Source organism: Grammomys surdaster, unplaced genomic scaffold, assembly GCF_004785775.1.
Source record: "Grammomys surdaster isolate TR1022 unplaced genomic scaffold, NIH_TR_1.0 165, whole genome shotgun sequence".
In the NCBI taxonomy this organism is placed as follows: Eukaryota; Metazoa; Chordata; class Mammalia; order Rodentia; family Muridae; genus Grammomys; species Grammomys surdaster.
The window spans coordinates 16,105,799-16,130,278 of NW_021604613.1; the positions used below are offsets into that span (position 1 = coordinate 16,105,799).

The 24,480-nt window shown below is 41.7% G+C and overlaps 2 protein-coding genes and 1 non-coding gene across 3 annotated transcripts in view; 1 reads left to right on the forward strand and 2 right to left on the reverse strand.

The window, feature by feature from the left end:
• Pard3b (par-3 family cell polarity regulator beta) overlaps nucleotides 1-24,480 on the forward strand; it is a 951,194-nt gene that overhangs the window by 870,289 nt on the left and 56,425 nt on the right. The window contains exon 23 of the mRNA XM_028765737.1: nucleotides 23,315-23,394. Within this exon, the coding sequence (XP_028621570.1) occupies nucleotides 23,315-23,394 (80 nt within the window). The remainder of the gene's footprint in view (nucleotides 1-23,314; nucleotides 23,395-24,480) is intronic.
• Nucleotides 7,451-9,815, reverse strand: LOC114619732 (60S ribosomal protein L7-like 1). The gene is given in 1 exon segment (XM_028765634.1): nucleotides 7,451-9,815. A coding segment is annotated over 1 exon segment (768 nt). The 3' UTR covers nucleotides 7,451-9,047.
• On the reverse strand, nucleotides 22,346-22,536 carry LOC114619934. Its single transcript, XR_003711255.1, has one exon. It is a non-coding gene; the product is annotated as a U2 spliceosomal RNA (small nuclear RNA).

A 24,480-nucleotide genomic window follows, 5' to 3' on the forward strand; every position in this document is an offset into this window, starting at 1 on the left:
ATATAACCATTAGCTTCTTGACTATCTTCCAGCATCATTCAGGGTAATGGGGAGAGAAAACAAAGCCAGCTCCGGAGTTAGTCTCTGTTTGTGAGCAGAAAAAGACAATAAACAAGTTCAGAATAAATCCTGCTCCACAAAGAAACATGAAGCTAGGCTAAGAAGCTAGAGCACAAAGAGCACAATGCTAGTCAAGGAGCACTGGTCTAATAGTGTGGGCAGGACAGGTTCCTGGGGGCTAAGGAGATGAGCAAGGCATTGCTGAGGAAGGTAGAATCGCAGTATGTAAGAACCAGTAGATAAGTGTTAGGCAACCTGGAAGATCAGAGAGAGCAACAGTGTGAGCAAATAAGACCAGAAGCAGACACAAGTAGAAGCTGTGTCGAACTCAAGAGTAAAAGGAAGAACTGGAAAAGCAAAGAAAAGGAGAAACAAGAAACGTAACAAGAAGAGATAGCATGACCATTCTTACCCATAGTAGTTATCTCTGGTTTTCTAAGCTGCACTTACAATATGGGGTAGTTAAGATTTGAAAAAAATATTCAAAAATGGTTGACACTATTCATAGTTACATTCTAAATTCAGACTTTGGATAGGCAATGGTTTTCAGAGCTTAAAACTCTGGCCCATGGGCTCTCCAGTCTACAGCAGGGCATATCCAGGTTAGGGGAGAATGCCTCCATGTATATCTTTTGGCTCCATGTCTATCATATAGATGCATTGCCCTATAATTAAATATATCCTTCTCCCTTCTGATGTTACCATGGCAACACAATGGACTGTCTACCTATAAATAAATAAGCCATTCTTTCTTTATAGCATGTTCCATTCCTTGGGTAACCATTCTCAGAGTTGGTTCCAGCCAACAGAAAGCAAAATGGACCAATGTCAGTCCTCAACTCTATATTTGAGTAACCCAGACAGACCCAAAGATGGTGTCATGGTACATGTCAGAACTCTCTGAGGTGAGTGCTAAGGGTTGTTTGTAAGTCTGTTGGATATACAAAGCTGCATGACCAGTGCTTCATATAGTGATCTGCGGATATTCTGATAAAACTACACAGAGTGTTGGAACCATTTATATCATATCTTATTTATGTGTGGTATACTGAGATATTTGCCTCTAAAATCTGAGAATATTAATGCAGTGATTCTCTTAAATTCACACTATTTAAGTGGAACTGGGTACTTGAAGGCAGAAACCAGGAAAAAGTTGTTTTTTTGGGGTGACCTTACCCACTTTCTTTATGGATGAGATGATTCGTGCCATCCTGATGTGAAGCACTAGCCTCACTATCCTTAGGTGCTAGCCAAGCTATTTTTAATGGAGTCTGGCTTCAATTATTCCTAAGTGTTGCATCATTTTGGAGGTGAGTATTTACTAAAGCACATTCCCTAGTGCTTTATTAGTCTGACTGTAAACTTGCCACTGGTGCTGTACTGGATTGACCCACAGGATGAACTGGAGAAATAGTCAAGGAGCGTCCAATAAAGTCATAGCAACAAGCCTAAGGAAGCCAGGAATGGATGTCAAACCCTTTGGTAGCTCACTCACTTTGTAATTTTTCAATTTGGTTTCCATTAATACCTCAACAATGAGTGGGGGACCTTTACAATATAAGATTTGGACAGGTATCTGAATTTTCATTGTGTAGGACTGTCAAAAGTAGGAAAGAGAGTATCAGTCATTAGCTGAACTATATATACCATTGAAAATCTGGCAGAGTAATTAAAATTTTGAGTTTTCTAAAAACTGACTCTATTACCTTTTGACGTGCATGTCCCTATGTTCCCAAGAATGAAATGAGAAAGTCTCTGTTCCTGTTCCTCCCAACACATTGCATTCTCCTTCCCCAACTCACCAGAGTGTCGCTGCTCATTGAGTTATGGTATGTTTGATCTCTGTTCCCAAGGAGAAATGATTCAGATCACCCTTTGTTTGGATGAGTTGCTCCCAGTGGAAGGCTCTCAAATTGAAAATGATGTCTCCCCTATGAACATTATAAGGTTAAGTCATTGGTCTTCATCTGGTCAGGGATTCACTTGTGCATTGCTGGTATAATTTATGCAGTTTTGCTGCTTGCAAAGTAAGAGCAAGTTTCACGTGGTCCCTTGGGAAGACGTTCTGAGAGCTGCATCCTTTGGCTCTATTGAGCCAATTGACAGTGAGATGATGCAGCTCACTCTACTTCCTTCCAAGTAACTTGGATTAAAATGGTGTTATTTTCCATACTGAAGTCCAATTACAATGATTGAAGATTTTTATTAATTGGGCCCATTGGATTTTAAATTTTCTCAGGTCAGTGCCCATAAGCATAGGCTTCAGTAAGATGGACTCCGGGGCATCTAGTAGAAGGTAAATCTGATTTATAGGTGGATATGGCATTACATCTGTCACAAATATGTTATGAATGGGCAGGATACATTTTCTAACATATAAATCAACTCCCCCCTGGGAAATTATCCCTCATCCTAATGGATTATACCATAAAAAGTTCTTTGCAATATCCATCCTAAATTTTCACTTTTCTTAATTTCATTATATTGATGAGTAGATATCCCTGCATGTTGTTTGGCCAAGGTCTGAAGATGTTAGCAGCATTAAGCTGATGTTTATAAATTACATCACAGTTCTCCAGTTGAGACCACAGGACTCGTACAAAGCAGTGCTAGATAGTCTATGGAGAAACAACTTGCTAGGCAGCATGCATGTTATTCTGGAGCATAAGGAACAGACCTGTAAGGAAGTAGATGAAAAGCCTCCTGAAATGTGAGAAAGTATCTGAATGGCACTCAGTGAACATGTCAGGTGTTTAGCTGCCAAAGCTAGAGTTTCATTTCTTTGCTAACAGAGAATGGTTTCAAGTGTTGGATTTTCCCCCCCTCCCATTCTTCTCTTTGTCTTATCTGCCTGCTATTTGCTTCATGGTACTCTGTTTTGTAGTTTGTATCCTCATTTCTCTAGAAGAATGCATCTGAACAGGCATGTCCTTGAACACAGATGCTAAGCTATTTCCTGACTTGGAAACACAATGACAGGCTGTCTAGCCATCTTCAGGGCTAACTCTGGAATTTCCACTCATGTAAAAAAAACCTACTGATGATGGTAGAGTACAAGAATATAGGACCTGCAGCTGATGTCTGTAAGTGGAGGTAGCCTCGCTCTGCCTGTGCACAAAACTGCCCTGTTATCATTCTCTCCCCCATGAGCATGAGGACTGCACACACAATCATGGTATTTACCTTTAAGCCCAAAGAGTTCCATCATGTTGTCGCACAGTGCCTACTTTGCACTGATTCTATTAAATGCATAAATCGTATTAAGCATGGTCTCCTGACTTCATTTGTGGAGCGAATATTCCCACCTGAGTTGGAACATTGTGTCCAGATGCCATCAGCCTCTTAAGGTAGATTAACTAAATTAATCCAAGTCTGTTTTCTGGGGGGTACTTGAGCATTATGTGTTTCTCCGCTTGCCTAGACTACAGCCTGCCTTTAGGATTACCTCTTTTAGTCTCTACTTTAGTCTTTATTTATTGGGCATGTAATGTGTGCCAGAAAAGAAGCATTACAAATAGAAGGGCAGACATAGAAGCCTGGATGCAGTGGTGCACACTCCTAATCCCAGCACATGGAAGGCAGAAACAGGGTTTCAAGAGATTTGAAGCCAGTGTGGTCTACACAGTGGATACCAGACCAGCAAGGGCTACAGACTGAATCCCTGTGTCAAACCTCTCCCTCCGAAAAGAAGAGCTACAGTATAAATAAGATAGGATTGTTCATTCTCAAAATGCTTATGATGCAGGAAAACATAGGGAATAAAAAAAAGTCATTTAAAACAAGGAATAATTGTTATTAAAGTAGCAATTCCATGGCATCATTCTCTCCACATCCAATACTGGTTTTGAAACAGTATCACTGAATGCTATGTGACAAAACTTTCCCTGAGGAGACACAACACCCATATCTACTCACCCCAGATAGGGAGCAGAAAACAGACCAAAGTATAGATACCACCAAAGTCCAACTTGATGAACCAATGAGTTTTATTGGGGTTAACTTACAGGAATATGGGTGAAGGGTTACTTAGAGGAGCAGAAATGACTGTATAACTAAGGCCCACCAAACATGGGAGTTAGGGTTAGGGTTAGGGTTAGGGTTAGGGGTTAGGCCTAGGGTCAAGACTAGGGGTTAGGAGTGTTAGAGTTAGGAGATTTAGGGTTAGCTGGAAAGCTTGGCGTGACTACATAGTCTGCAGGTGGCTGAACATGTTGGAGAGTGTCCTTCCCCAGTGTTTCTGATCTGAAGCTCTTCCTGGTAGCTCAGCTTATTTCTTCTTCATCCAGTCATCTATCCTGGTCCCAGAGGGGTTTTTTTGGAGCTTTGCTCTTCCCTCAGGCTTCCTTGCAGCTCAGCTGCCTTCCATCTGAAGAGACTACTGGCCTAGTGAATCTGGTCAGTTTCAGGGACTTCCTGAAACTAATTTGAGTTGTTCACCTCCTTATTTAAGGAGCTTCCTGTGGGATGGAAAGTGTTAATCTTGGTTGAAACTATTATTCAACACTGAAGAATCTTCTAGAAGTTCTCTGTCTTATCTGGAGCTTATTAGAGGTTTATGGAAATAAATCTAGATAGAGGGCAAGGAAGAAATTGCTTTGGGTTATTTTTCTTGCTGGGAGAAAAGTAGGGTGGCTTGGCACTGCATCAACAATAAAAGTTGCATTGAACACACAGGTATACTACATATGATATCATATGGTCTACATGGATCATACTGTTTAATCCTCATGACAACCATCTGAATAAGTCCTAGTATTAATCACAGATAGAAAAGTGAAGCTCGAAAGTTAACTTGATCATGTGGTTACTAAATGATGTGGGCAGGCTCTGGCCTACAGTCAGCACTCCTAATGACCATCCATGTCAGCCAAAAGCTATTCTCTCAGTTTCATGATAAACTTTCCCAGACTTCCCAATTGTAATTAATTTGAATGGGGTACACTTTAAGAATGGGGATACTGAACGGCACTGCCTTCCTGGCCTTTATTGCCAAGCCTTAATCTTTGAAGCGCAAGCTGGTCTTACATTGAATGCTCAATGCCTGCTTTTCTCTTCATCAAGGTAACTGTGCCCATCAAGTCTGATGATACAGAAGAATATTATTTTATTGCTACAAAAATCCTTTATGAATGTGGTATCAGGTTACACATCACTCATTCTATATTTATGTAGGAAAGAGACAATGAACAGTGCAACTGTTATATTTTTAAAGTGTAAATCAGTAAGGATCCCTCAGAGAAATTAGGTATGAGCACAGCACTGTCAAACCCACAGTCAAATGTCCATGAGTATTTTTCTTCACTCCAAACCCAGCCTTGACTGGTCACTGTGGCCTCTTGTCAGTGTCTGCCAGAGTCTTCAAAAAGTGGCAGCTTATCCAAGACGTGAGCTGTTTTATCTATTTATCAGGAACTATTAAAACACACATACTATTTTTATATCATTTCTGCCCAAATTATGGAGCTGGTTCTCAAACTTTAGTAAGATCTCTAACACAGTCCCCTGTCCAAAGCATTCCCGACTCCCCAGGCTACTGCACAGTGAGGGCAAGGGCTTCTAGCCCAAGTTACACCTTGGCACTCTGCCAGCTAGACTGCACAAAGCCAGTCAAGTGTGCGTAGATGCAACTGAGGTGAAGTTCTTCAAAGCCACCTTAGGCAAAGAAGAGTGAGGCTGTGATGTTTCCTTTTACTGTACCGAAAGTGACTCCAGAACAGAGCAGAAAAGGGCACCCAGCAGGCGTCTGCTTCTATCTACACTGTCTTCAATTCTCTCTGTTCAGCTGATAGAGGAAAGTTCAAGAGAGAGCACCTAGAAACTTCATTAACTGTGAGCTCTGTGTCACGTCTCTCTATCCCATGTCTGTCCCATATGCCACCATACCCAACACATTCCCCAGTACTCCCAAACCACCCTTGCAGGGTACCCCACACCACCATGCTACACTGTCTCTTGGCTCATGGAAGAAACTTGAACTGACATAAGTTGTTGTTGTTGTTGTTGTTGTTGTTGTTGCTGTCTGTTTGCATAATTGTATATGCAGAGCTGAGTTCTTGATTTTTGTAACAACATAATTTTTAAAATGCTGTGAGTTGTCAAGATTGAGGTTATGATTTGTCGCTGGCCCATCACCTCCTCTTGCTGCAAGCTTCAGCTTGTATGATTAGCATGTTCCACAGGACCAAGCTTCTGTCCACATCTCCCCATCCTTTTTCTTTTCCTCTTTAAAAAATATTTTGTCTTACTATTTTTGTAGATAAATTGTCTAACATACTAATTATATATACATTTCTCCTTTTGGAAGAAATTCATCACGGTTCCATGCTATCAGATCAGAATGCGGAGGTTTGATTGATACAATCACAGGCCACACAATGAGCCCTGTGGACGGTGTTTGGGGACTAAAAACAGTGGCCAAGCCAGGCCTGCAGTAATCTCTAACCACCCTCTTTTCACCCATTGCCATTATTTTGATTAAAAGGTGTCTAGAAGCCACTGTGGTTTTGCAAGATGCAAAAATTATTGCAGAAACTTCCTCTATTAATGGAAATTATTAGAGGATGGAAATGGTCCTTGAGCAGCAAGAATGGCATTAATTATGCGAAAAGCAGTCCTATCTGGCAGTTGGCAAGCATGCACTATTCTTCAGCGATCTTCCATGGGTCTGTGTGTAGCCAGCATTAGCAATCTAAAAGCTTTTTATTTTGGCAAAGTTTTCATAGCACTTGGACTTCCAGCATCTAGATAAAAGATAATTTGGAAGGAAATTATGTTGGTGAAATTGAAGAATTCAGTAATGAGTTCTGTGTAGATGAATCAATGCCCAATTAAATGATTATATCAAATCTAACTTTAAATGTTGACTTAAAATAATCACATTTTAAAGACTGAAACTGAGATGATGTCTGCTTCTAATCAGAAGAACAAAGTCCTTATTTCCTAGCCTGGTACAGGAGTAGAGTGTTCTGATGGACTGAAGAATTTGATTAAGGGAGAAAAATTAGGATAGGAATTACCTGTGTGCTCAGAGCTGGGCTGGACCACAGAAGCAGAGCCCATAATTCCCATTCTCTTCTGCAACTTTTGCCTTTTTCTCATAATCTCCACCTCCCTTTCCAGGCTGTCTTATCTGTGTATCAGTGTTCATTGATCTACCTTCTATAGAATCTGTTTTCATGAGCCACTAATGTTCCACTGGGTTGTATTTGTTTGTTTGTTTTGCCTTTAGTATGTTTATGGATAGCTGTGGCCACTTTTGTTACTCTGTTCATGCATTTACCCAAGTCTTGATGAGCCTCCACAGCCTTCCTAATACTGGAACCCTTTACTACAGTTTCTCATGTTGTGGTGACACCGCCCCCAACTGTAAAATTATTATTTTTTTTTTAAATCTTAAAAATAATCTTTTACTATATAGAAATAAAAACTTGCTTTAAATTCTGAGCAAGCCAGAACTTAGAAGCCTTAGCTCGGCTCATCCAGGGCCTCTCACACTGCAGGCAGCACTCCCAACACTACAGTGCTAACTTAATGTTCTAGAGCCATGACTGTTCTCCAAGACTGCAATGCATTTCTGGTCACCTCGTTTCCCAGTGCTCTGTAATAGTTAACTGATCTCTGGCACTGAAGTCAGACCCATCCACCTCTGCCCCTATGGTGCTGTAACTGAAGGCAAGCATCACTCTACACCCGCTGGCCCTGTCGGATATCCGACTCAGCTTCACAGCCACCTTTTGCAGGGCCCCATGAAGCCAAGGGTACAGGAAAGCTCAAGGCAAACCTTGGTTAAGAATGTGGACCCCTGGTATGGGTTTTGAGGAAGGGTACACAGAGGAATCATTAAGCCAAGCTTGAAATGTAGTGGGCACTTCCTGGGTACACGTGGTTTAGGAAACAAGTCTATCACTGCATTGGTTTTTGTCTTTAACATTTTCTGTGTGTAGCCCTGGGTATCCTGGAACTCTGTAGAGCAGGCTTGCCTAGCCTTGAACTCAGATCTCTGCCTGCCTCTGCCTCCCAAGCGCTGTGACTAAAGGTATGTATCCCCAGGCCCAGCCAAACACTAGTTCTTAGTAGAAAACAAGTGGTTAAACTTTAGTCCCTCTTGCAGCTCAGAATGAGACAAGCTTAACAGACCAGTGTGCACAGAATAAGCAGGCTGTCCTCACAAATGACTTCTGGGTGCCAACATGGTGGGTACCACCATCATAGAGTTCTAAGTACAATGTATGGATGTATGTGTGTATGTTTGTCTAGCATAGTGAGTCCCCACCCTAAATCCTGAGCTATAGGAAAGGGCTATCGCCGAAGGTCAGAGTACAAATGCTGTTACACTGACCCAGGGACAGGAGGCCTGAGAGGTTACAAAGTGGACAGTGAAGTTCCAACAGAGCCTCACACCACAAGACACTGGCATGACCTTTGTCACCTTTCTAACTGCCTTGTCTGAGGAATAAGCCCCCAGGCTTATATACCTATAATCCCCAGCACCTAGGAGGAGGAGGAGGCAGGGCTGCTGTGGAGTTTAAGGCCAGCCAGGGTTATACAGGGAGAGCCTTCTTTGAACAAACCAAACAAAATACAAGGCAACCCACCCTGACAAAAATAAAAGGGAAAACCAAGACCCTCTTCATCCAGATTAAGTGTGGGTCTGGCCCACTGCTTTAAGAGTCTTGGAGGGGGTGGGAGGGAGATCTGAGCTAGTTGCCCACCCAACATTAAACACCAAGACGGAAGGCAGGATGAAGCATCGTAACTCTTTCCTCCACAGCCTGCGTTGATTTCAGAGACGAGCAGCCAACATGGAGCAGCCAACAATCCCTTTCCATGGAACTGGGCTGTGTTAAGTACTTCGATGCTCATACACTACTGTTGTTTTCCTGGTCCCTTTCTTCAATTTTTGAAGACAGAAAATAATCTTCTCTGAAGATACTTGATAATTTTAAACAACAAAAACACTTCCAGTGTGTGCTTTTGGAAAACCTGCTCTAGTTGAGCTGCCGGATAAGCTGATTGATCCGGTCTCCCCGGTAGCCAGGTGAGCCCATCTCCTTGAGGAACCCCACTCTATTCTTGGTAGCATGACGGGCCACAGACAGGTGGAAAGGGGACAGGAATGAAGAGATCTCCTTGAAATGCTTCCCAGGGAAGGCAATTTCATGGATGAGGTCTTCCAGGCAAATGACACCAAATCTCCCCAGGTGCTCCTCAATCACTGTGTTGTCTGTCAGAGGGACAGTCTTCTTGTTGATCTTTGCTTGTCCACGTTTCAAGATGAGTTCCCGGACAGACTTCAGATTTGGAAATCCCCAGGTCACATAAGGCTCCACTGTGCGCAGCATTCTCACACTTTCCGGGGTGACCTTGACAAAGACTCCACTGAACAGTTTCTTCAGGCCAAGTTTCATGATGGTGCTCTTTACCAATAAACTCACTCCTTCAATCCTTTCAATGCGTATAACGAAGGCCAGGGAATGCTTATCAGGCACTTCCAAAGCATGAGGCTTCACTTCTAGTCGCTGGACACGCACCTTGTCGCGTTGCTGCCGCCAGGAATCATGTACGAAAGATTCTAGTCGTCTAAACTTGAATTGTTTCCCTTTTCTCTCTCTCTTTGCCAAAAGTGCCTGCTTTGCCTGAGTGGCCTTGAGGGCTTGATAAGCCTTCCTCTTTTTCAGGAGATTTTCTGGAACCAAAGGAATCTTTTTTCTTTCCCCTTCCTCCGCCATCTTTCCAGTGCTTCAGCTACTGCTCATGCGCAGCCTCACCCTGTAAAATTATTTTTGTTGCTACCTTATATTTTAATTCTGCTACTGTTATAAATCATAATGCAAATATCTGTGTTTTTTAATGGTCTTGGGTAACCCTTGTGAAAGGATTGTTCAACCCCCCCCCAGGGGGGCACTACCCACAGGTTGAGAATCACTGTTCTAAATGTTTATGCCATTAAGTTGATCAGAGAAAGGACTACCAACACTAAGGAAATGGGCAGAAAATGTGTTCCCAACATCCAGAAAAATTTGTGATGGGATCAAATTATTGAGTGAGCAAGATAGAGTTGCAAAGGGAGCTGTTGTTGGTTAGTAAAGGCCTTGAATAGCAGGCCAAGAGGTAGACAATGGTATAGACTGGTTAGTTTTTCTTTTTAACTACAGAGTTGCTTGTTCATGTTTGTGTTTTGTTTTGTTTTGTTTTTCTAGCTACATTTTATCATAAGAACCATTTTCTGAGTCCTTCTTGGTAATTCTTCCTTCTACTTTATCCTATCCTCCTTCATTTTCCTATAACTTGAACTCATTGGATAGGGGTCAGTCACAAAATAACTTGATTACTGTGAATTTAGTGGGAAAGGCCTGAGTCTAGCATTAGTGGTCAGTTGAATATGACTTTATTAAGTAAATAGATACTCTCTGAAGTAGCCATTCAGAGCCATGGTACCATGCCCAGTGTATTAAGTAACTCATCCATTAGGAAAACTACCCACACTGGATTAAATTATTTGGATGGTATACAGATCTGTCACTTATATCAATTACATAATTAAGATTCCTGGTTGTTTTAATTAGTACTCCAGAGCCAAGTTGAAATCTGTATAAGAAGGTTTGTAGTTCATTTTTTGTAACTTTTAGATGGATATGGGAAAAAATGAAACTATGTAAATAAAACATGGCATGGAGCAGGGCTCATAAGGGTAAAGCCCTCTTCAAAACATGTTGTTATAGCTGTGGGAGGTGGCTCAATGGGTAAAGGGTTTGCCACACAGGCTAAAGATCTGCGTTCAAATCCCCAGAGCCTACAAAAAGCTAGTGCACATGTTTGTAATCCTAGCAGTACTCCAGTGGCAGGATGAGAGGCAGAGATCGTTTCCACACAAGTTTGCAAGGCAGCTAGCATGACATGTGTGAGCAGGGAAGGACAAAAAGACACAGTCCCAGAACAAGTTGAGTGGTGAGAACTGATTTCTTCTGACTTCCACATGTATACCATGACACACGTACACAGTCATGTATGCACATATACAAACATGCATGCACATCACACACATGAAGATAAAAGAAACATGTTGGTAGTATCTTTTCTGCTATTTAACAAGTTTGGTTCAAAAACCTAACTAGTTGTTATAGAATCTACTAATCAAATCTGTTAGCTTCCTCTGAGGTGATGACTTCTATTTCATTAACTCAATAAGTAATCGTGGTGTGTATGTGGGGGGGGGTTATCTCAGGCCCTGAAAACTCAGTGATACAAAAGGAGACATTGTCCCAGCATACATGAAGCTTCCAGTATGAGGTCTTGTATTAATTAATAGACCAGTACCCACTTAGGAATAACCTACAGATTTGTCTATAAACTAGGCTATTTTATAAAAACATAGCACCTTATTAAAAATTGTATGAAACAAAAAACATGTACATATATGATTTCCTGTAGCTGTGTAACGTGATTATTACTAGGCCACTGTTGCTTGTGGTTATGGCTAGGATAACCATGATAAACCAAGTGCTTGTAAATAGCCACCAGTTCGTGTCTCCTTATTTCTCCTTCCAAAAGTTCATTGAAGGGATTGGGTCTTTGGTCTTAGTCCTTCATTTGAGAAAAGAAAAAAATTTAAGAATGATACTCCCTGCCCAAATTATTAGGTAGTGTTGTAAGTTGAATGAATGCTGCCTTTGGAGCCAGACACACCTCTGTTCAAAGCCCGGGCTCTGCCACTGTCTGAGCCGAGGGCAAGCCTCTCAGTTCCTCACATGTAAATGATGCAGAGGTGGGAAGGCTAACAAACTGTCCTAAAGGCCCCTTTCTTTCTAGTAATGATACAGGCAGTGACCAGAACTTGTCCACTGATAGAAAGAGTCAACATTATGAAGAAAGAGCTGAAAATTTGCATATTTCATGTTTATCAATGGAAACATATATGAAGTATGCTAGATTTGATGAATGGAAACCCTTTATCACTGAAGGGAGTAATACAAACTCAGGATCAATAATGTGAATCGGTACCTGATCTAACTTGATATTTAGACACATTTTTAAGGATCAACTTTATTTCTTTTTGGATGGGTAAAGGGCCCATCACGGGATACTGGGAAATGAAACAGCCAGAAATAAGTAACTCACATTAAAGACCCAAGAAGTAATTTAAATAAAGTTGAGTAAGTAAGTGCTACCTAGTATGTACCTAGACTGAATATCGCTAAATCTCTACACACTGTGCCCTTGGAGAGTATAGTACAGGTGACCAGCAGGTTTTGTAACAAATACTTTTTTTTCATTCCCTTTTACCCGGATCTGTTCATCAGACTTTCGTCCTTTCTCCTATGAATTGACATTTCAGCCAAGTGTTTCAATATCTCCATTTGTAGGCAGACAGATGGGGAAAAGGAAATGAGAAATAGTGTCGGGCTCTTTAATTAAAGACACGGAGACAGAATTTGCTCTTAAAGCTTATTGGCAAGGCACTTATATGGTCATGTACACACACACACACACACACACACACACAGAGGCATGCACACATGCATCAGAGAGATGGAGCCAAATTTGTAAAATTGTATCCACAATCATGGTTTCTATGGTAACTGTATCTTATGCCCAGACACAAACAGAGCTGGCAGGAGATGTCTGAATTATTTTCTGCAAAGACAATCATAACAGAGATAGTTCAGGTTATTAAGGTGCCATGAACCAGGGTACATACAGCGAGTACATGGATAGTGCTGGCATAAGATTTCATGCTTAAATCATAATAAATAGTTTATGGTTTCATAATACAGAACAGATTACAGATTATGTGGCTATCTTTGTCACTCAGCTATAAAATCATAACTACCTATGCACAATTCTTGTGCTAATGAGGTGTGCACAGGCAAGGTATATATGGGAACTCCATGCAACAGAACCTTTACGAATTTAAACATATCCAATCTAGCAGAGACTTCAAGAATTTCTGTTTTAACTTGTGATATTTGCAAGGAAAGAAAGAAAATGTAGGCACAGGATGGTTAAAAGCTTACTCCAGTGTTAGTTTTAAAATAGATTATTTGCTGTATTTTCTAAACTAGCAGATGTTCTGTGCTAGTCTATAAGCTGAGTACCCAGTTATTTGACAAAATTACTGAAATCAAATTAGAGAAAACAAACACTTCAAAAATAATGGTTTGAATGAGTGTGTGTTCCTCTCTGGATAACATCTTTGTGAGTGTGTAGACCAGACATAGTATACTTCCCATTGCAAAGGAGAAACAACTGAATAACCTATTTTGGGTTAGTTGATTTTTGTTTAGAGTACTGCACTTGGTTCTCCTCTGAATGTGTAGCATTTCAGCAAACTGGCATTAAGTTAGAAAATGCTTTACGCCAAGTTTGTAACTTTTTCCAAGTCTTCCTGATGCTAACTTTTGTAAACAGCTTCTAGCCAGACCTGTAACTATGTAAGAGTCACAGAATGAAAAGAAATGTGCAACACTGCTCAGCTGTTTGTCACTGAACCAACTTGAAATGAAAGGCATATTTCCTTAAATAACATCTGAGTTTCCATACTCCACATCTTAATCGTAGGATGAGTCTGGCCAGGGGAAACTCGTTAATGGTAGGATGAGTCTGGCCAGGGGAAACTCGTTAATGGTAGGATGAGTCTGGCCAGGGGAAACTCGTTAATGGTAGGATGAGTCTGGCCATGGGAAACTCGTTTTTTGGTAACGGATCTAAGACATCGCTGAGGATGTTACACAGGTGAATAGGCTATGCTTCAGCTTTGCACAGCCTTCCATCACATAGCTTTTAGATTCTCTTAAGAAAACTGGCTTACGAAGCATCAATTACAATCCTGACAAAAGTGTGTCCTAACCTGCAGGGGCTGGGATGCATTTTAAATTTCAAACCATTTCCACTTCTCATCATCAGACATTTGCAGAAAATCCTGTGTGGTTTATTCCTTTGCTTTTAATAAATTACTTAAGAAAATGTTAGTGAGGGCATTCTATTTCCTCTCGAACACTAATCTGCAAATGGGGAGATGGGTAGGTCCAATGGCCTCTTTAGGATATTGCTCAGTGAAATTGCTGATTCTAGCAATGCTGGGCCAGAAATACATAAGAACTGAGAGAACCCACAACGTAAGCAGCAAGTGCCTCACTTTTGCAGAGAAGAGACTAATAGCTGCTACTGCTTCTGCTTCTTCTTCTTCTTCTTCTTCTCCTTCTCCTTCTCCTTCTCCTTCTCCTTCTCCTTCTCCTTCTCCTTCTCCTTCTCCTTCTCCTTCTCCTTCTCCTTCTCCTTCTCCTTCTCCTTCTCCTCCTCCTCCTCCTCCTCCTCCTCCTCCTCCTCTTCCTCTTCCTCCTCCTCCTTTTCCTCCTTCTCGTCCTCCTCTTCCTCCTCTTCCTCCTCTTCCTCCTCCTCCTCTTCCTCCTCTTTCTCCTCCTCTTTCTCTTCCTCTTTCTCCTCCTCTTTCTCCTCCTCCTTCTCTTCTTCCTCCTCTTCTTCCTTCTTTTTAAAAAAGGCTCTTAATGCTCCAGCCTGCAGCAGGCATTGAGTGGATGAAACTTGGAGATATCCCATGGACTAAACGCCTCTTGTTTCAGCCTTCCTCCCAGGCCCTATCACAGGCTTGTTGTAGGCTGTCCTAATCCTACTAGAGAGAAGTGCTATCTGCCCATGCACCAACAGATATGTTTGAATAAGCGCTCAAAAGTTTTACTTCCTGGGCTGGATCAGTCAAAGAAAGATAAATGTGCCCTCAGCCAGGCATGAGTTCTAACAGAACACTGTTATGTGAAAGGCTAGGTTTCTGTTATGGCTTAAATCAAGATTGTTTTTATCAGCCTTATATTGAGGCCACTATACTAAAACACACACACACCACTGCATGATCTCGAGTAAGATAAAGTGCTTAAAAAATTAATTGGATCAAAGCCACTGACCTTATTTTTGTGCGTGCGATGAGGGAGATTTCCTTATAAGGAGTTCTTCAAGCAGGAATTATTTCTGAGTCTTGTTAAGCAAAAACCAAACTGAGAAATGAGTTTATAAATGCCTGTGCCTGTTTTCTGTCCCCTCACTCCTTCCTCAAGTAGCCTCACTTCCTGAGGACTTAAGAACGTCTTAAACTTGGCGTCTCCTTGGCAGGCCTCTCTGTTATTTCCTACCCTCCAGTACAGCTATTTCCAAGAATATTTGTGCCCAAGAATATTTGTGCCCAGCACACTAATCTATGGCACTACTGTTTCTAATGGTGATATTAAAAACCAATCAAATTACAGGAGTATATTAGACAAATTATGATTTATCTTCATAATTCAATATTATATATCCATTAAATTTTACATTTCTGAGATGCATTCAATGGCACAGAAAAAGGCCAATAATAAAGTCAAGAAAAAATTCTATGTGGCATTATATATATATATATATATGGAGGTCATTTTTGAGTGATTTTCTATAATAATAAATTAAGAAAAAAATCAAGTCTATGTTTTAAATAATAAAATACAAACTTATTCCTGTCATTTCCATTAATCAACCATTTGTCTTAGAGTGTACTTTTCTCAGTATTCAGTGTATTACTCTACTGAGGAAATGCTAACATTCTTTTGTACTTGAATGAATTAATCCTGTTTGATGAAGATGATAGACTAAGACAGGACAGCAAGTTGTGCGTAGTTTATTGGGAAAGTACAGGAATTTTCAACAGAGTCTGGATTCTGTTCCCTGTAAATCCTTCCAAGGCTCTCAATAAACCCAATCACATGCCAAATCCAAAATATATTTTCTTAGATCCTCTACTGTCACTGTCTATGTGCAGAAACAATGTCCACTCTAGTTAAACAGGAATAACTTTTGCATCACAGTATCAAGCTCACAGTACCATAAGAAATGTTTGACAAGTCCATGTGTGCATTTTCATGAGAGCGTTCCGAAGCTCTATTTCAGTACAGAGCACCCAAAGGGAGTTGCTGCTTCCTCAGGAAGCTTTAGGTTCTAGAGAGTCATGTGTCAGAAGCCACCAAGGTTAGGAAGCTACTAGCACCAGGCCTACCTCTGCTGTTTCCAAGTCCAAAGCCAACTATGAACAAGTACAGCCTATCCCAAAACTAGCTATGCTGTGTCTGCTAAAGATGTTCGAGTAAAGCCAAGCATACCTGAAGGCATTCTTACCAGAATAAACAGTGAGATGTAGCCACTGTTTTATTGCATTCTTCAGATGCCATGCCCTATGTCAAATATCTGGCTGCAAGGAAATTCTAATAAGAGGTGTGTGTGTGTGTGTGTGTGATTTTGCTTTTATCATTCTGGGCTCTTAATTAAAGGGAGAACTGACTAAAACATACCACCACCTTATGTGTATTGCATGTATCACTGTCTTACTGAAGCTACTAACAACTTTGGTGTTTGGAAGTTACTTTGGACTTTGATTTGTTGCGAGGCAGGTTCTTATACTGTATCCTGACTAATGTGAAGCTCATTATACAGTCCAAGCTGAACTCAAAATCGGGTAATCCTTCTGCCTCTGCCTCCAGAATGTTTCCTGAATACTTTTGATACTGTTGGCTTCTCCTATCTTCATAGAAATCTTATGTCTTGATCGGTGTGGCAGGGATGTGTGTCAGCACTGATGTGTAGATCTTGGTATGGGTGTATATGTGTATGTGTGTGAGTACACATGCACTTGTCTCTGTGTGTGCAAGTGTAGAGGCCAAAGACCAGAAATCAGGTGTCTTCTTCAATAGTTCTCCATCTTATTTTTAAGGCAGGGTCTCTTACTGAACCTGGTACCCACCAATGGACTAGGCTGGCTCTTCAGCAAGACCTGGGGATCCTCCTGTCTGTTTCCCTTGTGCCTGGATTACAGGCACACACTGCTTGCTGGGCTATTTATATGAATATTGGACATCAGATCCTAGTCTTCATAGTTGCCGTGCAAGTATTTTACTAAATGAGCTATCTCCACAGCCCTTCATCTCTTGGTTTCAATGATATCACTCTCTACTGGTTCCCTTCTGGAACAGCTACTTCTGGTTCGGCTTCATTTGCCTGCCCCATAATGAATGCTTCCAAGAATATTATGGACAGTCTTCTCTTTCTTATCGGATATCATTTTCTCCTGTTCTTGTGTTATGAACATTCTTTTCTAAGAGTTCAGGCACCTGAGATTTTAGGTAATTCACATTTCTACATCTTTAGTCCAGACATCTCTAAGTTGCAAGCCTTTATGCTCAGTGGTCTATTAGGCCTTTCCCTAATGTCAAATGTCTCAGATATCATGGTATGTCTAAATGGTCCCATCTCCCAAAATCTTAAGCTTTTCTTGTCCTTTTATTATATTTGATAAAATTTACCAAGCCAGCATTTTGCTAAATTTACAGACTTGGGCATTAGTCCAGACAGAGCCTTCTCTGTAATCTATGGTCAGTCCTATGTATTCACCTTCTTAACATACTTATATAACTTGTTTCATTCTTTGGAAAATCTCCTAGTTTAGACCCTTATCATCTTTGGTTCAGATGGCCACTGGGAACCTCCCAAGTGTAACATGAGGAATCACAGGAACTATAGAGCTCCTTGGAGATAACTTAGGAGAATATCTAGATGACCTTAAGATTTAGTGGTGACATTTTGGTAATAAAACCAGAAGCACAACCCAGTGAAAGACATAATCAGTAAGCTGGACTCTGTTAAAATGAAAAACTTCTGATCTGAGAAAGACTCTATTAAGGCAATGGACAGATAAGCCACAAACAGTAGAAAATACTTGCAAAAGACACATCTGATAAATGACTGTTATGGGAAATCTAAAAGCAAATTAGTAAAACTCAGCAATGCAGAATGGACAGTTTAAAATGGTCCAAAGATGTTAACAGATATCTCACCAAAGACATGCAGGTGGCAAACAAGTATATGACATCATAAGTCACTGGGAATGTGCAAATTAAAATGAGATAGTGCTGTTTTTCTGTCAGAATGGTCAAAGCCTGGAATTCAACACCAAAAAATGCTACTGCAAAAGAAGAGAACAGTAGCTCTCATTCGGAGTTGAGACACATGATAGCACAGCCATGTTAGAAGGCAGTTTGGCAGCTTCTTGTAGAACTAAACATAGTCTTAACCATATGATCCAGCAATTGCCCTCCTCGGTATTTACCAAAGGGTGTTAAAACTTACGTCCATACAAAAACCAGCACACAAATGTTTACAGCAGCTTTGTTCATAATTGGCAAAACTTGGAAGCAACCAAGAAGCCTCTCTGTAGATGAAGGGATAAACAGTGATATACCCAGAAAGAGGGAGATTATTCAGTGCTAAAACAAAATGAGCTATCAAGCTACAACAACAATTCGGGGAGGGGGCTTTAAAAAAAAAACCCAAAGTGCATATTACCAAGTGAAATAAGCCAATCTGAAAGGCTACGTCATGTATGATTCCAACTATATGACATTCTGGAAGTTAGAACCATGAAGGCAAAAAAGATCACTGGCTCCCCTGGGAACAGTGAACTTTTAATTTGCATATTCCCAGTGACATATGATGTCATATGTTTGTTGTCAAGAAAGACAGATGAACAGGCAGAGCACAGAGGATTTGAGGGCATCCTAACAGGAAAGCAGCAGTATCCCATTTTAGTTTGTCTGTGTTGGCTGATATATGGCATGTGCTTATCCAAACCCACACAGTGTACAACAGAGAATCCTGAAAAAAAAAAAAAAAACCATGGACTTAGTGTGGTCATGGTTGTACTGCTGTGGCTGGGGGATGTTGATAATGACAGAAGTTCATGATATAATGAGCAGGGGTGTAGGAAAAATCTCTGTCCCATCATCCTATTTGATGTAAACCCAAATTTGTTCTATAAAGACTCATTTAAAAGAATTGCAGGGGAGAGGGGCTGGGAAGATGGTTCAGTTGGTAATTGCTTCACAAGTAGCAGGGCTAGAGTTTGGATCCTTAGCATCTAGGAGAATGTCAAACAAGGATGACACATCTAATCTCAGAACCCTGTAGACAGACACAAGGAATCCCTAAAGCAAGCTGCCCAGCTAGACTAACTGAATTAGGTCTCATAGTGTTCAGACCAGAGACATGCCTCAATTATTAGGTGGGGACCAGTGGAAGAAGACACTCTGTCAATCTCTGTGCTCAACATGCACGTGTCTGCACATGCACCAGTACACACATGTGTACCCACAGGCATGTACACATGCACACAACACACACACACCATTCCAGGAGCCAGGGAGATGGCTCAGTAAGCACCTCCAAGAGTCCAAACACAACTCCTAGAAGCCATGTGAAAGAAGCCAGGCATGACACACACTTGCCCTAGAGACAGCAAGACAGAGACAGAAGAATCTTTGAAAATCACGAGCCAGCCTATAGTCTACTTGGCAAGGTCCAGACCTTTAAGAGAGACCCTATTTAAAGAAAAGGGGAGGGGTGGACACAGGGTATCACACACATTCCACAACCCACTCCAGTGCTGTACTAACAGCTGTAGTATCAGTCCTAGGGGTTTGTTACTGGTAAAAAGGCACATTATTTTTTAAGGCTCTGTTTCTACTTTACCCAAATTTTGACATCTCTAAAATTTGTACTGCTGCTGCTACTGCTGCTTATTCTTCCTATTTGGGATGCCTCCTATTGTTCCTCCTTCATTCTTGTCGCCCAGAAAAACTCTTCATTCATATTCAATTGCAGATGAAGCATCAACACCCATCTGAAGCTGTCTTCAACTCTCCCAGGTGCTGCCTCCTTCCCCAGACTTCCATTCTAGCATGATGTCATCAAGGCATAATTGTTTGCAGGTCTGCCTCCTCAAGAGCAAGGGCTGCATTTCTTCATCACTGGGAGTACAATGCCTTGTGTGTGTTAGGATTCAGGAGGTACTGGGTGATTGCTAACTGCATGACTGCCTTGCACAGAGCTGTAGTGTCAGTAGAGAGGCACATAGAGAGATGCCCAATCGGTGAGGAACAGAATAATCTTTGATGTGCAAACATCCTGCCTGTCTTGAAATCAGGCCCAAAGTCTGCCTTGTTCATGGGGCTTTTCTTAACACCTTCAGTTTCCATCTGTGCTACAAATGGTAGCATCCTGATGGTACTCCACCAGACATTTTCACTACATTCCTAATGCTTGTTTCCCAACAAGACAGAAAGATCCTTGAGAATAAGGGTTGTGTCACATCTCCTTGAGTCTTGCATGCTTGTTAGATAGCTCCCCAGAACAGCAACAGGCAACGGGTAGTACTCCCTTAGTCACCACAGTATAGACTGCTATCCTCATGGGGCCAGCTGTCCTAGGGTTTTATTGCTGTGAAGAGACACGGCGACAAAGACAATTCTTATAAAGGAAAACTAGGCCTGGCTTACAGTTTCAGAGGTTTAGTCCATTGTCATCACAGCAGGAAGCATGGTAACATGAAGGCAGGCATAGTACTGAAAAAGCCTAGAGTTCGACGTCTTGACTGGAAGGCAGCCAGGAGAAAACTGTCTTCTAAGCAGCTAGGAGGAAGGTCTCATAAACCCACTCCAACAGTGACCCAAGTCCTCCAACATGGCCACACCTACTCCAACAAGGTCACATTTATTAATAGTGCCACTCTCTAAGCTAAGCATATTTAAACCACTATACCAGCCCAACTTTGGATGGCTATGCTAAAAGTATTAAATTGTAGCTTTAAGGCTACAACAGTGATTTGTGAATGTCTTGAGCCATGGTAGGGTTCATTAGCATGGTATTCCCCAATATCTGTCATTAATATTCTTCAACCCAATACTGATATTGACATTAATTCTTCCTAAGAAACCACTAAAAAGTAAAAAAAAACAGTTTTGGGTGTGGTGGTGTAGACCTGTAATCCAAGCACCCAGGAGGTTCATGAGTTCAAGGCCAGTCTGGGATACATAGTGAGATCCTATCTCAAGCACAAAACAAAACCCACAGACAGGAGTAGCTAGGACTCATGTTTCTACTTTTCACTTACTTTGCTTTGCCGTTTACACATGCGTGCCTATCTTTCACCATCCTCGTCTCTGGTCTCTCAGGAAACTCGGTAGTGCTGAGCTCTCAGTCTTTCATTCGAAGAACTTGAGGTGTTTTAAGGAAGGAGGAAAAAGGAAGAAGGAAAGGAGAAAGGGAGGAAGGGATGAGGGAACAAAGGAAAAGAAGGATAAGAAAAAGAAGAGGAAGACAGAGAAATAATGAGGTTGGAAGGGGGTCAAGTTGCCGGGATACTAAGGGAGTTGGGGAGGGAAATGGGGAGTGGGTATGATTATGTACATGAAAATATTAAAGATAAAGAACTTTACCACTTCTGTTCCATATATTGCTGAAACAAAGGTTTTCAGGACTGGCACTGAAAGGCTTCAGGCAATAACTAGATAACAGAAATCGTTTTATCCTGCCTGCCTATACAGCTTTGCTTCGAAGCATCTCTCGCCACAATACCCCACCAGCAGTACATATGTGTACACAAACGCCCTACCCAAGATGGCATGGCAGAGATGCATGGAAAACTAAGACTCCTGGTAAGAAGAAAATGGTTTCAGTTGTTGAATATTACTTAGAAAAGTTTCTACAACTGACTTTGGCACTGTTTCCTGTTTTCTGGAAAACTCCCCTCCTCTCTACCCAATATCATAGTCAAAATTTTCTACTTCCTTTTTCCAGGTCCATGGTATGAAGGCCACCCTAGCATAAAAGCAAGCATGCAAGTGGCCCACAATATGTGTGCTCACATGAGTAAAACGCTAGCCAGGGGAAAGTGCTTTTCCCGTGCCTATTGTGTATCTGTCCTGCTGACTACTGGGACACATAGATATGGAAGGATCAGGTGGAAGGCCTTGGTGGTCAGCAAGCCATGACACTATTGTGTTCTATCCTGCTGACGACTGGGACACATAGATATGGAAGGATCAGGTGGGAGGCCTTGGTGGTCAGCAAGCCATGACACTATGGGGCACCTACAAGATGGAGTCACTTTGGGACCTCAGAGGCTGAGGGGAAATGGTTCCAGAGAGGTGAGGAGGAAAGCATAGGAAGGGGGCCAAGACTGCAGAGACCAGTGTCATCTAGACAACAATTCCTAGCTTCCAATGGCTGTTCATAAGGACAGAACCAGACGAAGTTCAGGATATCAGGGATGCTCTACAGGTGCTGTGCAGTAGACATATACTTAAAATCAATCCCTGTTAGTACAGGATGGCTCACATTGCCTTTTTTTTTTTGTTTGTTTGTTTGTTTTGTTTTTGGAGACAAGCTGGTTCCTAACCTTTAACCATCATTATTTCCCCAAAGGGGGTGCACCGTTCCTGGAGGTACTGCAATACCAGGTCGATGCGTGGAGTGGACGGAGCAAGCTCCTATTCCAACTCCTACTTCCAAAAATCCATTTAATATATTGTCCTCGGATAGAGGACGTATCAGATATTAAACTGATAAGAACAGATACTACACTTGATCTTAGCCAAAAGGCCGAGAAGCGATTCACATTGCCTTTTAAAAGCACAGCCAAGGGAGCAGTAAGATGGCTCACGAGAAAAGGCTCTTGCTACCGAACCTGACAACCTGCAATCAGTTGCTGGAGTCCAGGACGGAAGGAGAGAGTAGACTCCCACAATTCGTCCCCCAACCTGTGTACATGCAGCAGACCTGGTACAGACACACACCAACACATACATACAATAAATGTGTTTGCTTGTTTAATTTAAACAGAGCCAAGAGGAGCCTCTGACAATACAATGATTGAATGTGATGTGGCATCTGAGATAAGGTCCTGGGGACAGAAAGAACTTTCAGCAAAAATATGAGTAACCTTTGAACTTTAGTTAACAGTAATGTACCAGTATTGATTTATTAATTGTAACAAATGTACCATCCTAAAATAAAAGGATAGTAGCCAGCAACCTAGGCATAGGGTATTTGGGAGCTCACTCTACCATTGGCTCAGTTTGTCTATAATTTCAAATCTGCTTGAAAAACTAACATCAATTTTGCAAAGAAGAGAACATGCTCTGTAGAATATTCCTGGCAACAGAAAGAGAAAGGAGTTGACCCTTTTTGAAAGAAGGGACTGTTGTCAGACGCCATGTTTGTAGCTTGATCATCAGGGCCTGTAGAAATGCTGAGTGCTTGCTTGCTCTCCCCAAGTTGAAATTTTGGCAGGCGGCTGCAACATTTGAGCACTGATTATAATTTTGAGATGCATTGTCAGTAACCAGGGTATATAATGGATCTTCAACTCTAATTACATCTCTCTCCACAGGTGTCTGGAAAGGGTCCAGATGGGAGCACACACAACCTCCGCTTTGAGGGGATGGAGCGGCAGTATGCATCCTTACCCAGGTAGGAGATACAGGGGTCTCCCATCCCCAGATCACTCACAAATGAAGCCTTTAGAGATGCCTGTGTGAACTAGAAATCTGGCTTTGAGATGGGGAATATGGTTGAGTTTTGCCTTACTACCATCTGCTGTGGCCTGGCTGCCATCTTCCCACGTGTGCTAATAACTGAAACACTTGTGGGTTGTTTTTTAAGGGGAGAAAATAGTATATCATTGCAATTGAACATGTCAGCAAGGATATTGGATACTGAATGGAAATCCTAAGCCATTGCTATAAAAATGGTATTGAACATCCTGCACCAAGCTTAGAGACAATAAAATAGTAAATCCTGTGTCCTAGAAGTTTCTGAGAGAAAGGGCAGCCTGGCCTTAACCTTGGAGCTTCAGGTGGGTGTTAAAAAGGAGAGAAACTTGAGCCTGGAAGGTGTTTTTAGAATGTGACTGTTTCCTTGAGGCAATAAGCAAATATTTCTAAGAGTCACAGACAAGTAGGGAGTAATAGAAAGAATGCCGTGGGAAAAGTTGGCTTGGCCAAACTGACCTAACTTGATCCCCTTAGGCTGTAAGGAGACACCCCTGAAAATGAGATACAATTCGAGAAGGTTGGGGCTGTTACCTGAGAGGTGTGGAGTCCAGTCTTGTTAGTCTGCAATCAGGAGCACATGACAAAGAGGGGACCTTTCCAAGGTTACTTACAGCCAGCTTCCCTGGGAGTCTGATAAACTGAGAGTGTGAGAATTAGCGTGTTCAAAAAGTAACAAAGAAAGGCAAATGCCAACCGCCAATCCGAAGTAACTGGGTATCACCTCAGAAAGGGCAATGGAGGAGGCTTCCTGGTCGTCAGATCAGCTGCTGCTGAGCCACTGACTCAGAGACAGTTGCTGTTGAGTGATCTGTGGGCTCTACTGTGGATGAAGTGACAATCATAATATCCTGAATTTTATGTCAACCACAGCCTAGGTGACCATCTGCTCTTAGAAAAAGTATGATAGGGCTGGACAGATGGTTTGCCACACAAGCATCTAGCATAAGGAGTAGAGTTCAGATCCTCTAGTACTCATGTAAACGGTAGGTGGATGTGGTGTCCC